This window comes from Sturnira hondurensis, unplaced genomic scaffold (genome assembly GCF_014824575.4).
Source record: "Sturnira hondurensis isolate 20B ecotype Veracruz unplaced genomic scaffold, ASM1482457v3 Scaffold0021143, whole genome shotgun sequence".
In the NCBI taxonomy this organism is placed as follows: domain Eukaryota; kingdom Metazoa; phylum Chordata; class Mammalia; order Chiroptera; family Phyllostomidae; genus Sturnira; species Sturnira hondurensis.
The window spans coordinates 4,799,836-4,816,700 of record NW_028093774.1 but is presented as its reverse complement, the minus strand read 5'-3'; the positions used below and the strand labels follow the sequence as shown (position 1 = coordinate 4,816,700).

Below are 16,865 nucleotides of genomic sequence, written 5' to 3'. Positions count from 1 at the left end.
AGCTGTCATCCGTTTTGGCCAAATAAACTCATGAAAACTCTACACAGGTTGGATGTTTCTTACGTCAACAGGGACTTGTTTTATGGGGCTCCACGCTGACTGCTAACACTGCAGGCCATAAATCAACAAGGAGTTAGGGCCGGGGACATTGGGAAAACACCTGACTACACGCCAAATTTAAAAGTTGTTTTTTTATTTCTTAGTATTGAAAGCACATTACAACTACAGAGTACAACACTAAAATAAATTTCAAAATCAGTGTAACATGGTAATTGAAACAAAAATGTCTGTAAATTCAGTACAGGCAGTCTACTGTTTCATATGCACTACATTCCTGCAAACAGCCCTGGCTGACGCAGCTCATGAATTGATCGCCGGCCTGGGAACCAAAGGGTCACTGGTTCCATCCCAGTCAGGGCATGTGCCTGGGTTGCAGGCCAGGTCCCCAGTAGGGGGCACCAGAGGGGCAACCAATCAATCTTTCCCTTTCTTTCTTCCTCCTTCCCGTCTCTCTGAAAATAAATAAATAAAATCTTTTTCTAAAAAGTTATTGTTATGGATCTTCCTTTCTGGAGAAGAGCAAATGCATGCCCCAGAGGCGTGGGTGTCTTCATTTCCCAGGCAGGGGGTCCGCTGCAGTGTCCCCACAGAGCTCTGGCTTTCTGCTGCAGTGACGCTCCCCCCCCAACTACTTCACAGAGAGGGGTTAAGACCTGCTGAAGACCACCTGAGGCAGGACGGAGGAGGAAACAGCGGCGGGGGGACAATTGGTAATGGGAACGCTGCCGTTCCTATCACCTCCTCCCGCCTCCTCCAACCTTGTCGGGTGTTCAGACCCAAGGGAGGACTCCTAGGAGCTTCCAACCCCCTGAAAAGCTTTCTGTGCACACTCATAGGTGCCCAGGGGCTCCCTCACCTGTGTCCCCACAGCGGCTGCTACCCCGCATAGTGTGTCTTTCTCTAAAAGGCCACGGCTGGACCCGTTCATCTCTGCCTCTCCCCAGAGCCCGTGGGGGCCTGGCGCACAGCAGCTCACACACCTCGCGCCGGGAAGACCCGTGCACACGCGGGTGAATAGGTCCTGCGTCTTCTCCACGGAGACCACATTTTACAGACTGTATAGAAAATTCGCTCCCAAGTCTGAAAACACCTCCTGACACACACACATTTAACTGACTGAGTAAATGCGTATTTCCCGATTCTCCACCGGGCTGTTCGATATGGTTCCCTAAGAAACAAGTACAGTCATCTTTAAAGAGTCTTCAAAAAGCTATGAGACATCATGAAAAAATCAATCTCTTTTCATAAATATTATACAACTATAAAATGGCCATTCGGTTAAAAATACACGTAAGGTGGGTACTCTTACACATAACTGAACACCTTCAGTCAGCTTGCTTTCTGAATCTCTCCCCCTTTAAACTTTACTATGTGATGCTAGAACGATGTGCTGTAATGGCACATTCCTAGGTAGCAGAGCTAATAACCGCTCGGAGCTGCGAGGGTGGGAAAGTGAGGGCAGGAGGCGACTGCTGTGAACCCTGAGCTGCAGCCACAGGGCACAAACATCTGGAGGCCTCCCCGCACCTGCCCGGCTGGGGGCCAACGCTGACTCCAGGCAGCAGCTCCCTGTTCCAGGGCGATCTACAGTAAAGGGTCATGGCACAGATTAAAGAACACTTGTAGTTTTTTTTTTCATTTTTCACTACAGAGAATAAAACAAATCTTTACCTTAGCTCCTGGAAGTACTTCNTTCTGAATCTCTCCCCCTTTAAACTTTACTATGTGATGCTAGAACGATGTGCTGTAATGGCACATTCCTAGGTAGCAGAGCTAATAACCGCTCGGAGCTGCGAGGGTGGGAAAGTGAGGGCAGGAGGCGACTGCTGTGAACCCTGAGGTGCAGCCACAGGGCACAAACATCTGGAGGCCTCCCCGCACCTGCCCAGCTCGGGGCCAATGCTGACTCCAGGCAGCAGCTCCCTGTTCCAGGGCGATCTACAGTAAAGGGTCATGGCACAGATTAAAGAACACTTGTAGTTTTTTTTTCATTTTTCACTACAGAGAATAAAACAAATCTTTACCTTAGCTCCTGGAAGTACTTCATTCTGTTTCAGCATGAGACTCAACTCCAGCCTACCCATTAGCACTCCGATCTGCACGGGGTCAGAGGGCGCTACCTCTGGCAAACTCCTGGTCAGCTGTGGGTGTGGCTCATAGACAATTTTAGGGTTCCAGCTGGGGGATAGCTTTGGCTCAGTTTCCTACAATAATGCAGTAAGAATAAAGTACATTACTGTCAATAAATCAAAATGCAAAATACAAATGTCAACTTATGAAGAAAGACATATTTGACATGTGGAAGTGGTTTATGTTACAACAGGCACACTGGCCTCTTGCAGCTAGCACGAAATACAGTTACGTGTTACCACAGCACCTTGGCAATGAAGACAAATAATGGGAAAGGGCTTTATGGAAAAAAAGGACAACTGTTCAAATTATAGTCATAAGAAAACTTAATAGATGTTCTATAATAAAATCTGATTTTTAAAAAGATATATGATAAATTATAGAATAACTGATTTTGATACATAAAAGGATTCTCTACTCATAGAAGGAATTAATAAAAAGCTTCCTGATTATAAACTTTTTTAAAGATACAACTTGTAAGATAAGTGTTCAGCAACAGAATCACTATTATGTAGGTAAACATGGACCTGCTTGATGTCCCGTGCTCACTGGGTAAGGACATCAGATGTGAATACACTGTTTCTCCCCAAGGGACAGAGGCAATGGCTCTCTATCAGATTAATACACAGAAAAGAGGAAGGACATTAATTACAAATATGTTTTAAAGTCTCTGAAATATGTCCCCGTTACCAAATATTTGTGTTAACTTCCAGATCAGATGGAAATTTATTAACACATATCCTAGCAAAATGGAATACCTCTCATTTAACCCATTTAAAAGCCTGCGACTTAGTACTGGTTTTCCTGCTTTGTTTTTCCTACCACTGGTGCAGTCGAACACACTGGGGAAGACTTGGCTGATGCAGAAAACTCATCCCAGAAGAGCGACACCCCAGAGAGCTGAAGCAACTTGTGAGCAAAAGCCGTGGGCTGATGCACATTAATTCCTGAAGACTCGTCCGCAGTTTCGTCACAGTACACAGTTCTGCAAGTTAAGGGCCAAAAGGGCGTTCGCATCAAACTCCCAGGAAAGCCTCTCGACATAAGAAACACATGCAGCTTTTTAAGTTGAAGGGATTTTTCAAGTGTCAGCACCTTTGAATATACCTAGAATATGGGTCAGCATTTCCGAACTTTACTCCAGTAAGTATCTCATGAGACCTTACCCCCCAGAGAGAGAACTTTACAGGGCTCCTAAATTTGGGGGGAAGTCAGTAACCTCCTACAGTTAGCTTCAAGGAAAACAATTCCCACACTGCCCCCCGCAAACAGCTCTAGGTAACAGTGAGACAGCATTTGTCTCCAAGTCCGAAGCCTGGCGTACGTGACACTTCTTGAATTCTTATGACTATGCTAATCTTTGGTTTAATAAAAATAAAGCAGTTCTATATGCATGAGATTTTAGATATTTTTAACATACCATTTAAGGTAATACACCCAAATTTCAAAGACCTGTCAGTAATAACTGTTTCACTAATAGACATGTTTTGGGAAAGGACAGGAACCATAACACATCTGCTTCACAATCGGGCAAAGGCCCCCCCACAGATCCCTGCACCAGCGTCCCTGGTGCTGCTCAGGGCCCGGACCTCGTTCTGCTCACCGCTGCTGGCAGTGAGCGTGGCATTGAGACCCAGGTGAGCAATCGCTGACTCCGACCAACAGCCGGAAATGAGCGTGTGAGTCAGTCCCTGGCTGAGAGCTATTTACGGGGGCTCCCAGTGGGCAAACACAGGAAACCAAAAGTCTGTATCTTTTTTACGTAAATCGCTACTGCAAATTTTGGCCTGATGATGCCCTCACGGAACCCTCAAAGAAAACAGTAGTCTCAGCCTGTCTCATCAAAAATGCTGCTCACGGAAGGAGACACGCGTCAGTGTGCACTGCTCACGTGAAAACCATGGACGCTCGCCAACAGGAGGGCCTCGCGTGCAGCAGCGGTCAGGGTTCATCGGACAAACCAGAGAGAACCACCTGCTCTGAATTCGACACAGCGTCCCTACAGGTCATTCCACCCTGACCGACACTTTCAGTTTTCACTGACGGGGTTGGAACATAACGTGGAGAACAGCGCTTTAACTGAAATTGTACGATATATTAGTTTAATATCATTACCTCTCGTCTCCAAAAGCATTCTGAAATTTAATGTAAGAGTCAGATCTTTGTTATTCAAAAATGAACAGAATTGGGTCTTTTTTTTTCAGCTATAAAAAGTCTTACCTTTCAATTCGTATTTCAAGTGCAGTTCCAGTTGTAGAATTTTCTGGCACGTGTTCAACTCTCAGGACGGTGTCTAAAAAAGTGACTCTTACTCTTCTTAGTACTAGACAGGTGACCGTCAACATGAGAGACATAAACAAAAATTTCAAATGAAAGAAGAAATACTACATTAGTTTCATATAAACATATAAAATAAAATGGAGTTGAATTCCTTAATAATCCTGAAAGTTGGAGTTCTGTAATAAACATTCTGCTTTACTGAGCACTTCCCCCTTGGGACATCTCAGCAGACAGCTGGGCAGCGACCACCCCTCTCCACTTAACTCCATCCCAAGTCTAAGCACAATAACATAAACCAAGCAGAAACTAGGGTACAAAGGACCACGAAACTAAATTGAATACAATGTTTAATTGATCTCAGCTCTAAAGTTCTAAAGTGAGGACAGTTCATTTAAAAACCACTCCAACGTCTTTTCCTCATACAAGCCTTACTAAATATAGGTTCTAAATACCATATCAATTTTTTTAAAATACTCAGTAATACCAAACCTGTCTCAATGGTCTCGGCAAACTTTTCAAGTCCTTCAAAAGGCTGGGATCCTTCTCCTTGTTCATCTGTGAGTTTCTGGCTAAGACATTCTTTTGCCAACTGCATACTGCTGGTCATGAAACTTGACCAATACATAGGCTCAGAACCAGTTGCTATAGAAAATACAGAACAATCTGAAATGATTTCTCATGGTTACCACAAAGCCACTTCTTAAAATAACACATTTCAAACACATAAATTCTTAGTCCTCCACAAGATATTGAGCATCGGGGTGTCACCCAGGAATACAATATTCTAAAGTCCCTTGAAATTTAAAATCACCTTATGATAGCCAAGAAGGGAAAATAAAAATAACAGATCACCAAAAACCCAGAGACGTGCTCTCATTACATGATATTTACCTGCCAAATATTAATTCACATATTCATTCAACAAGTACTTAATGGGTATTTTATACACGCAAGTGCTGTTCAAAATACTACAGAATTGGGTAGACAAACGTCCCATAAAGAGTCAGCAAACACTTCAGGCTTTTTGGGCTGCACGGTCTCGCTCTTGGCCCCTCAACTCTTACTCCACTACAAAAGCAGCCCGAGAGAATAAGTAAATGAAGAAATATGTCGGTGTTCCAATAAAAATGTATTTATAAAAACAGGTGACAGACCAGATGTGGCCAGCTGGCCGCAGTCAGCTGACCCTCCAACGGGGAGAAAAAGAAAATGACTGTCAACTCTGCCCTCAGGGAGCCTACGACACAGTGGAGAAATGAGACGAGATGAAGAAGAACTAGCTAGGCAACGCCTGAGTATCAGCAGAGAACATTATGACGGCTAAGAGCAGAGGTGAATTCTTCTGGTTGAGGGGATTAACAGGACAATGGGCAGAGGCAGCTGACCTGGGCTTTGGGAGGTTGGCATAAAGCAGTTAAAGTGAAAGGGCATCTTTAGAGGAAGAGCTGCATGAGCGGAGAGGCCCTTCCCAGACCTTCCCCTCCCAGGAGAGCTTCTGCCATGCCTCCTGGCACCCCAAGCAAACTGACAGGGCCACCGCAATTACTGTCTTCCAGGTGGCCTTGAAAAGCCCCCCCCACCGGGGTTTCAAAGTAAGAAGAAACTATTTGACTTTCCTTAAGAAAATGTTGTTACATCTACTCTTCATAGTTAAAAGATGAAATATTCTTGTGAAATACCATATTATTAAGGAGGATTTCCATGCACAGATCACCAATTTTCAAAATACAGCTGCTATAATTCCACTAAGCATAATTTAAACTTTGGTGATTCAGACAGCATTTGAAATTATAACTATTCAAGTATATATTTATAAACATTACTTGTCACTGAAAAAAGAATTTAAGATCATTTAAGATGACCTACCATCATAACTTAACTGCTTTATAAAATACGCCCCCTCCCCCCCACACACACACACACAAATAACACACTCCGCAGTAGGAAATCTGAGACACAATATAGCACAGTGGTTAAGAACAAGGGCTACAGTACTAGGTATCTGGGTTCATATCCCATCTTTTCCACTTAACTAGCTATGACCTTGCACAAGTTTTTAAAGCCCTCTATGCCTCAATTTCCTGTTCTGCAAAACGGAAATAATAAAAAACATCTATTTCAAAGAGTTATTGTGAAGATAATATTTGTAAAGCACTAAGAACAGCATCTGGCATGCAAGCACACACACTTGCATGTGTTTGATAAATCAAAAAACATACGCGCAATCACACACACAGACTTGTAAACAACTACTGTAACTTGAAAGCTTTTCCCTCTCAAAGTTTCTCCCACCTAGCCAATCCGAAGAGGTGAAAGAACTGTACCATACGCCTGCATAACCTTCCATCTACATTCACCAAGACTCTGCACACACACGCTCTCATACTTCTGCTGAACCACGTGAAGGTGAAGTGCAGACCTGGTAACACGCACCCCTAAACAGCTCAGCACGTAACTTGTAAGAACAAGAATACTCTCCTGCTAAATCCTCCCAAGAGATGTAACATTGACACAGTAAGATCTTGAAAATACTGACCCCAAATTACCCCAGCTACCCTGTAACACCCTTCACAACAATAGAGAAACAAACAAAACATGATTATATATCGCAATTAGTTACGCATGTCTTCAGCCTCCTTTAATCTGGAGCGGTTCCCCCATTCTTCTTGTCTGTCACAACGGTGACATTCTTTACGGTGCCCCCCATTTAGTTTATAAAATTCCCCTTATTTGGGGTTTGTTGGACTGCCACTCTATGATATACCTCAGGCTAAGCACTTTTAGAAGGAAGAGCAAGTACGTAACTAACGTATAACTTTCTCGGGTAATCACATCAGGACATATGTGGAGTCAGTCTGACCCATTACTGACAAGGCTGAGTTTGATCGTGTGGTTATTTGCGGTGGTCACTGTCAATTGTCTGCACTGTAAAAGAAACGTGTTCCCTTGTAAATAATACGCAATCACTGGGAGATAATGTGATTCCATGTAAATGTTAAGCTCCTCAACAACCCTTCACCAAATGGCGTTAGCATTCAGGGATGACGCTGTTCTGTACCACTTTTCATCATGGTGGCCCCCAAAATGGTGAATTCTACCTTTTCCTTAGGTTTATAAGTAGGCGTTCTACTGCAGTGAAGGCCTTTCCCTCTCCCTGTCCCCTTTACATGCTTATTTATTTGTATCAACATGAACTTAGGGTGTTTTTTTAAATTCGTGTTATAATCCATTATTGTCATTATTGTTTTTGATACTCAGGCTTTCCTGGATTTGGCCGATGGGAGCCCCATCAAACCGAATCCTGTATCCTTTGAACATCTCTCCATCAGTTTTTGAGCAGGCCCCTGCTTTCTGGCACAACACTTTGAATCTTTAAAAAACAACAGATCATTGGTAACAAATAGGTAAACCACCACCTGTGCGTGAATAGTGTAAATAGGGAGAGAAATATCACTCAGGTACAATCACGCACCCTACCCAGACCCAAACCCTAACGTTTTCTCTGTCTCACGAGTACAATTCCAAGTAACAAATACCGAATTTCATGCGAGTAGGCTACTTTCCCGATCTCTAACAAACCAAACAAGCGGAGCACGTGGCGCACCTACCTAGGCGGGGTCTGGGCCGGAAGGCCACCTCCAGCCCTTTCACTTCCAGCGCACAGTTGTCCTGCAGCAAGGAGCCCCACGGGACTGACAGAGAAATCGACTGTATGAAGCCTTCCGTGACTTCCAAGGGTGCATCTGCAGACTCCAGGATCTCATTGAGACACTAAAGAGAAGAACCAAATGCAATCTAAAATCACAAGAATGTAACACTGTCAACTTATTCAAAAATGGTAAACATGCTCTCATACGTGTCAAGCACTGGGGGTGAAGGAAGCAGAGACCTGGCCAAACAGGATTCCTCACTGAGCCTACACACAGAGCTTACCTTTCCAATCACCTGACAGAGGAAATGCACTGTGCCATTTGGCTGTGTAAAAGAACTTAACCTTGAGACTAGGGCAGGCCAGCGGAGGAAGTGCTATTTAAGGCTGAGACCAGAAGGTAAGGAGTTAACCAGGCAAAGGCTCCCAGGCAGAGACAAAGGCAAGTGGACGGGTTCAAACAAACAAACAAACAAACAGGCAGAGGTCAGTGAGTGCACGCACACAGATGTGAGAGGCAAGAGTGTCTGAAGAGAAACGGCTCTTCAGCTGGAGTGCGCTGGGCGAGGGTGATGCCCAGAAATGAGGCTACACAGATAGGGGAGAGTGGAATCGAAGAACTTGTGATTCATGCTAAAGAGTCTGCAATCTATCTCAAGGGCAAGGTGAAGCCACTGAAGGATTTGAAGCCAGGGTGCCATGATGGGGTCCAGGCTTTTAGCAGCCCCCCTGCCCCCAGGTAGGGCAGGTACTGGAGGGAAGCAAGCCTAAGGCAGACAGTTGTTAGCAGTAAGGAAGCCAGAGAAGTTGGTTTGGCAATGAGGAGAGGGTGGATATCTGTAACACACGAGGAAGCAAAGTTCATTGGCATCATGAGGGGTGAGGAGGAGGAGGAATGAAGAATGACTCCCAGCTGCTGGCTGGGGCAGCCGTTCAGGCAGTGGTACCAGGCACTGAGTCAGAGAAACCTGGAAAAGCTGGTCAGGGGAAGACGGGGCACTCGGTTCCAAAGAACACACACATCTGAGCAGACACCCAGGTGGAGGCTTCTAGGAAGCAGCTGGAAATGCCGGTCTAGGGCTCAAAAGAGTTATCAGGGCTGGAGCCGAACAAGGGTGTTATGAAGACAGAGGGTAAATGAAGCCACGGGGTGAGGAGAGACTAGCTTTGGGAACTTATGTAGAGTCAAGTAACAGGAGGTCTAGCACAGAACCCTGATAAACACCAATATGTAAGAAATGGGTTAAGAAAAAGGAACTTGCGAAAAAGCAGAGAGAAGAAAAGTCAAGAAAGCTTCACGTCCCAGAAAATCATGGAGAGACAATATGGAAGAAAGGAAAGGTCAAGTGCAGCAACAGCTAACAAGACGGCAAAGAATTCCAATGTCCACTGGGTCTGGTGCTCTTCAGGGGCTTAGTGATGCCACTAAACTGAGAGAAGAGATTCGGTGGAGGGTGAGGCAGACCAGACTGACGCAGAAGGCAGGCAGAACGGACGTAAATACAGCTCACAGAATAATTAAGTGCACTTTTGACAGACAGCGTACTCCTTAAGTTGATAAAATAACATTATTAAGGAGCAGCTTACACGTAGGGTCATTCCAGGACGCCATGTTGCCTGAGGGCGGAGTCATTGATTCTCTGCCGACAAGCCTAGCGCTGAACCGTGTGTGGGACCGGGACCACCTCCTGTTCAATCAGAGGTCACTGCTGAACAGAGTTCTTCACGCTGGTGTTGGTGGGGCCCTACGGACTCCCCAAAAAGTACACGGCGTGGGTGGCTTTAAGGCCCCAACACCCAGGCCCTCGATCTCTAAGTATGTGTCCTTTCCCACAACGGACCTTCCTGCAAAGAGCACTTACAAAGGAGGCAGTGTGTTGGGTCTCCTCTCCCTCCTGCCGTGTTCCTTTGTATGATCTCTCTTCTCCCCCTTCGCCAAAACCCCCGTCTTTTAACCTTCCTGAATCCTCCCCTATACACTACCTAGGGTACAAACATCTCCAGCAATAAGTTTTCCAGTCTTTCCCTATCGTATACACATTTTTGATATAACTCTCAAAGAAATTCACAGAACTAAGTGAGATTGCTACTGCAAAATCCCGTCAAGCCTCATCTACTGATGACATCAGCATATCTCAAGCTTGTAACTATTTTAAAAATTCAGAATAAGAGTTATGCCGAGCCCGGTCAAAGTCTAGTTATACACATATTTACCTACAGATGTATGAACTGATCAGGAAAGAGGAGAAACAACCTATTCATATCAGTAAGAAATACATTCCAATGGAAGTTTCTATGTTTAACTATTCAAATGTGTGATGTATTTTTACTGTTTTGATCAACTGCACACACATAATACTATAATAACACAATCCAGAGGAAAAATGTCAACACTTGAAATTTAACAATTATCTGAAGGAGATACTGATCAGTTAAGATCAATACGATGAGCTCTAGAACAACCTGTAAAGAAACCACTAAAAAACTAACAAAAAAGTGAAGAAATTATTAATTAAAATGTTGCACTAGGGCCCTGACTGGTGTAGCTCAGTGGATTGAGTGTGGGCCTGCAAACCAGAGGATTGAGGTTCAATTCCCAGTCAGGGCACATGCCTGGGTTGCAGGCCACTCCCGAGCAGGGGACACACGATACATTGTATGTCCTAGGCAGAGGTAAGCATACATTGATATTTCTCTCCCTCTCTCCTTCCCTTCCCCTCTAAGGATAAATAAATAAAATATTTTTAAAAATTATATTTTAAAAAATGTTGCACTAGAAAATATTCACTAATGGCACTGGCTCGTGTGGCTCAGTGGATTGAGCCCAGGCCTGAGAATCGAAGGGTCACTGGTTCAATTCCCAGTCAGGGCACAGGCCTGGGTTGTGGGCCAGGTCCCCAGCAAGGGATGCATGAGAGGCAACCACACATTAATGTTTCTCTCACTCTTTCTCCCTCCTTTCTTCTCTCTCTAAAAATAAGTAAATAAAACCTTTTAAAAAAAGAAAGAAAAAAGAAAATATTCAATAATGTAAAGGAAAGCTTAATAGTAAAAAGAAAGTTTTAAATACAATCAACTTCAACTTAGTCACATTTTTATTGTCAAAAATGATGGCATGATCAATAGAAAACTTAGGTATGAAATAAATAAAGGATGATAAAATTGTGCAGAAATAGGGAACAGGACGGACATATGAACTCAATGGAGAAAAGATACAGTGTTAATTTCCAACTATTAGCGACGGGCACATTCAAGCATTTTTCAGTGTGTAAGGGGAGTGTGATCCTACTGGGTGAAAACAATTGTATTTTTAGAACAATATTTACAACACAACGAAAGTTATTCTCCGCATCTATTTAAACTTACAACAAAAACAATTTTAAGGCAGCGTTTAAATGTACAAGGAATACACTAGCTTTCCAAAAAAATTTAAGAGAAAATTGGGAAAACGTGTTTGGAAAACATTCCCCTAAAGTACAGCATGTGTGCAGGTCTCTTGCTCACAGGGCAGCTCTGGACAAGTTCTTGACGTCTGAGTCTCGATTTCCTCAACTCAAAATAAGGGCAGTCCCTGTTCCATGGGGTGGTCACGAATGTCTCGGAGATAAAAGCCAAGCTACGAGATAGTTCCTCCACTAAGAAAGCACAGCACGGATGCTGACTATTGTCCCTTACCTTCCTCAGTGCCTTCCTAGCACAATGACGAGCGCTATCAGGAATGCAAGGTGTGCTCGGTAGTACGAAGGAACACAGAGCTTATGTTCCATGTTTCCCTTTAACAAGTACCATAAGGCTAAGAATATATTTTTATTAGTCCAAACCAAGGCATCAGAACTCAAACAGAGATCAAACTGAGCATAAAAATATAAAAGAACTGATTTAAACCAATTACCATATAATTAGCACTTACTACACACTATACTATTTTAGATCCATGTTATTGCATTAAATCTTCGAAACAGCCCTTGAATCAGGTACCTTTGCACCCATTTTACATGTCTAGCAAACATGATCATAAAAATTAGGTAACTTTTCAAAGGTCTTCAATTAATCACCACAGAGCCAAAACTATAAAAGAGAGAAATACATTTTCACAACGGAAGATTCTGCAGGAGACCAAGCAAACCCACGTGCTCAACTCGTAATCCTCACAAATGTGGTTCTTGGGCTCAGGGGCAACTTCTAGGACAAGCTTTTAAAACTAAATGGAAAACCACTCAATCCCTTTAATAATGGTGTTTCTGAAAAGGCAACCAAGGCCCATATGCACCACTAGAATTCCTTACAATACCTCTTAAAAAACAAAGATTCTGCTGTGGTTGGTGGGGCTCAGTGGATTGAGTACCAGCCTGGGAACCAAAAGGTCACTGGTTCAATTCCCAGTCAGGGCACGTGTCTGGGTTGCAGGCCAGGTCCCCCGTAGGAGGCGCTGGAGAGGCAACCACACATTGATGTTTCTCTCCCCCTCTTTCTCCCTCCCTTCCCCTCTCTAAAAATAAATAAATACATAAATAAATAAAATTTTTGATGTAGATTCTTAAGTCTTTGGAGCCAGAATCCATAGAGAAGGATCCAGAAGTCTGCAGGTTAGCAAACTTCCCAGGTGAACCCCATGCAGCTAATGTTTGAGAAACTCATGCTTCTTGAATCTTTGGAGGCACTGTGGGGTCCAAAAAGAATACTGGAGTCAGAAGACCTGGGTTTGAAATCTTGCTGCTCAGCTAATACTAAGCCCAAGTTACGTAACCTTGTGGTAAAATGGAAATGGTAGCACCCAACTTAGAGCAAGAAAACATATATAAAAGCACCCTGCACAATATACAGAAATCCAAGGTGCTTAACTAATGGCCACAATTATCTTCAAAAGTGAACTAAAATCCCCTGTTGTGACACCATGCTCTCTCTGGTCATCAGCCTCATTTCTTTTTCTTTAGTCAAGCCAGCTATTTGCTCAAACCACCAATTATTGGGTTGGCCAAAAGTCCATATGGCTTTTCCACAAAATAAAAGACACATTTTCCCTTTTCACCAATAATTTGATTTGGATATTATAAACATGTCGGCTATCTCCTGCTACTGGCTTCTAGAAGCCAGTGGTTGAACATCTGGGAAAGACAGCCCCACAGCCAAGAATTATTTGGCTAGAACATCAATAGTACTAAGAAACCTCACAAATCACTTCTGACACATTCAATCGGTCACAGTACCTTCTCCATCCCTTGCACAGATCTTTTGTGTGTGTGTTTCAGTTGCATTTTCACCTTCTTGAAACAATAAAGGATAGTATGCCAAAAATGTTGTGCATTTTCTTCTATTTTGAATGTTAAAATGGCTGCACAAAAATTCACCAATTTGGTAAGTTTTTTAAATGCATGCCAATACGACAGCTGTCACAATACAAGCAAACAAAATGGTTTCAAACCAAGTTGAGAACAACTACGCATCACTAGAGCTATGGTATAGAAAAAACCTTAACGGAGTTTTGGTCAACCCAATACTGTCTGCCTTCTAACCCTCGGCTCTTCTGAAACTGCCCTCAACTGCCAAGAAGCCAACCCGTAGAATGGACAATGTTCAGTACCCATCGCCCTTGAACTCTCACCTCGGTCTAACTCCTATTTTGCAATTCTAACTTCCCTCGGTTTCCCTAGCACCCTTCTCATGCTCAGTATTTTTCCAGTTCTTTTCTGCTTTAAAATGGTGGTATTCATCTAAGTTTCATCTTCAACCGCTTTTGTTTCTCAACTCCATCTTCAACTGCCCATGTAAGTTTATGCCATTCGGTCACCACTGACACCCTGATGACTCCAAATCTTGGTCTCCGACTCTTCCAATATCACACAGCATTTTTTGACTACTTCAGTGGAAAAAGAACTCATGAACCGATAAGACAGCCCACTCCAACCGTGGAAGAGTTCCAAACCCCTTGCCTCTACTCCTCCCTCCCACTTGAAGCTATATCTATCCCAGAGAGTGTAACAGATGATCCACTAAGGATATGAGTAAAAGATGAAACATTCCATATTAAATTGTTCACATTTTCAGATTTAAAAGTTGTACTACAATTTACACACGTCCGACTGGCCCAGAGAAGACCCGGGGCTCGGCAGTGCGACAGAGTTGAGGGAGGTGCCCTGGGGGGGTGCCCGTTTCAGCGCACTGAAGCTTACTGGAGTATCATTCTACAGGACAAAGACAGGCCTCTAAGCAACAGAATCTTCGTGAAAGGATAGAAAGTGACAGAACTTTCTGATTTCCTGGCTTTTCTTATGGCTAAATAGCTGTGTTGGACTTAAAGATGAAAAGCAATTTTCTTCTGCACAAACAGCAGGATTCTAAGTGTGCCGCCCAGCTTACATGATGATACACAGCTATCAGTAGTATAGGCTACCTGGTGGGCTTATTCCAAAAAACAAAACATACTTTATCTTTTCAAAGTAAAGGTATCATTTTAACAGTGAGGAAGAAAGTAACAGCTTTTCAGGGAAAGAATGTTTCAAAAATTTATCTTTGAAAATGTTTCCACTGTTACATGATTTTGTTGCTAAAATAATGTCTATTAAAAACACTGTCTTTTTTAAAGTCATAATCTACAAAGGTTATAAAAGGTTTGAAAGCACTGAAAATTATACCAATGAATCTAAGAGTCTACTAAACAGAGTTTTTAGAAATGGGTTTTGATGTTTATTTCATATACATATATAACCTTTCAATTAATTAGCAGTGACATCCCTAGCTTAAGTCACCCCCTTATAACTGGTGCCAATTAACTTAATGGTCATAATACAGTATTAGCATAACTTGAGCTTCTCGGGTTTTTATGGCTAAGGAAATCATTACTTTGTTAAAATACTTTTACATAAGAGAAAAAAGCACAGCTTTTTTACACAGCTTAAATTAGGAGAAAAAGTTTCCTTTTGTTTTGCACAATTGTCACAGGAGACTCACCTACAGCTAAGGCGTCCTAAATTTCAGCTGCAGAGGAGTGCTCTCAGAAAAGCAAATCTCTAGAATGGTACAACCAGTCCAAACTGTAAGCAGCAGACTCTAGTGTAATAAATAAAAGCTTGGGGGGCCCCAACTGGTATAGCTCCGTGGATTGCACACAGGCTGTGAACCAAAAGGCAACGGGTTCGATTCCCAGTCAGGGCACAGGCCTGGGTTGCAGATGGTTCCCGGTGGGGGCCACATGAGAGGCAACCACACATCGATGTCTCTCTCCCTCTCTTCCTCCCTCCTTTCCCCTCTCTCTAGAAATAAATAAATAACATCTTTTTTTAAAAAGCTTGGGGAAACAGAAAAGCCACTTTATTCTTGTCAAACCCAAGGCGAAGTATACTTTAAGGAGAACACTACGCAGCGACTGTACAAATGCAGGTGCAACTGTATGTATGTAGTGAGTAGAAACATATCTACAAGAAGCACCTGTAAGATACAATGAGTCAAGTCACAGCCTCTGGATGACAAAACAGAAAACAGGATTTTAAATCTCAGAAAACTGCGGCTTCAGCGCTTTTGCAACACCTGTGTTTACGCTGTCACGTGAAGCAAACACCACCGCCAGGGCCACACCATCACTCACAGGCTGGCCCTGTAAATGTCATTGAGCAAAAGCAGACGAACCGGCAGCGGAGGCCTGCCCCGAGCTCCCTCCCAGAAGGCAAACGCCGCAGGAGACCGCGGCGTGCGCGGAGCCAACCCAAAATAAACAAGCGAATAACGAAGACCGCCGGCGTCCCCACAGGTCCTCCTCCTCATCCTGAATCCTTCCGAGTGTCATCCCGGGAAATAGGGCTGTTTTTCCACAGAGCCCCGCGACACCTTTTACGCGGAGGGGCAGCACCAGTCACTCCCCTCCGTGGACCCCTGCACAGCCCCCCAAGCCACTGACTCAACTGATTCCCACGGCGGAGACTCGAACACCTCTGTTAAGTTTCCGGAACACGTGATTCGGGGCCGCCAACTTGCTAGAAACATATTCAACAACACTTGTACACGTGTATCTGAGCCCTGCCACACTTCCCCGGGGGGAACTGAATGTCACTAATTTTGGATGACACTCCCCGCGCCTCGCCCTAAAGAGGAGAGCAGGTCCCGGCCGGCTGGCCGGCGGTGGCTCTTACCCATTTGTCCAAGGGGACCTGGGCCAGGGACCCGGTGCCCTGGTACAGGTCCAGGCTGAGCTGCTCCAGGCTCAGCTTCTCCTGCAGGAAGTGGCCCAGGTACCTCTGCAGGAGGTAACGACAGGCCCTCTTCTTGATGGACTCTGAAAACGGCCAAGGCATGATGACGGTTGGCAGGTGGGCCGGCGGTGGCTGCGGGTGGCGGCGGCTCCGGCCTCGGATCCCGGCCGGCGTCCCCCGGCGTTGGCGGGGCCTAAGCCCGGGGCGGCCCCTCCATGCCCGCTCGGCACCGGCAGTCCCTCAGGGCGACCCCATCTCCTGGATCGCGCCGCTGGCTCTAGGCCCGGCGGAGACGAGGGGCGGAGGAGTCCCTGTCGCCCCAGGCCCGGGTGATTCCGGGGAGGATCCTAGTCCGCACAGAGGTGGGGTGCGAGACAGTGCGAGAGGACGCGGCGGGGCCCGAGAGAGGGGCTCAGGCGGACACCTCCACCGCCGCCGCGCGACGAATTTGTTGTCATCCGCGGGCGCGCTCTCGACTCTGGCGATGCTCCCAGCGCGTTCGCGAGACCCGGACTCCCAGCGCGCCACCAGGCGCTGACGGAAGTGACGTCACACTGGGCTGC

The 16,865-nt window shown here is 44.7% G+C and overlaps 1 protein-coding gene across 3 annotated transcripts in view; it reads right to left on the bottom strand.

Annotated features, from left to right (window-relative positions):
* The window catches only part of ATG2B (autophagy related 2B), a 72,532-nt gene extending 55,685 nt beyond the window's left edge, over window positions 1-16,847 (bottom strand). For all 3 annotated transcript variants that reach the window (XR_005064318.1, XM_037031208.1, XM_037031209.1), the window contains exons 1-6: window positions 16,243-16,847; window positions 8,079-8,241; window positions 4,960-5,112; window positions 4,411-4,513; window positions 3,013-3,175; window positions 2,085-2,264 (exon numbers count right to left, since the gene is read on the bottom strand). Coding sequence is in view for 2 of the 3 variants with exons in the window: in XM_037031208.1 (XP_036887103.1) it covers window positions 2,085-2,264; window positions 3,013-3,175; window positions 4,411-4,513; window positions 4,960-5,112; window positions 8,079-8,241; window positions 16,243-16,404 (924 nt within the window). In the remaining variant the exon portion in view is untranslated. The remainder of the gene's footprint in view (window positions 1-2,084; window positions 2,265-3,012; window positions 3,176-4,410; window positions 4,514-4,959; window positions 5,113-8,078; window positions 8,242-16,242) is intronic.
* Window positions 16,848-16,865: the final 18 nt, after the last annotated feature.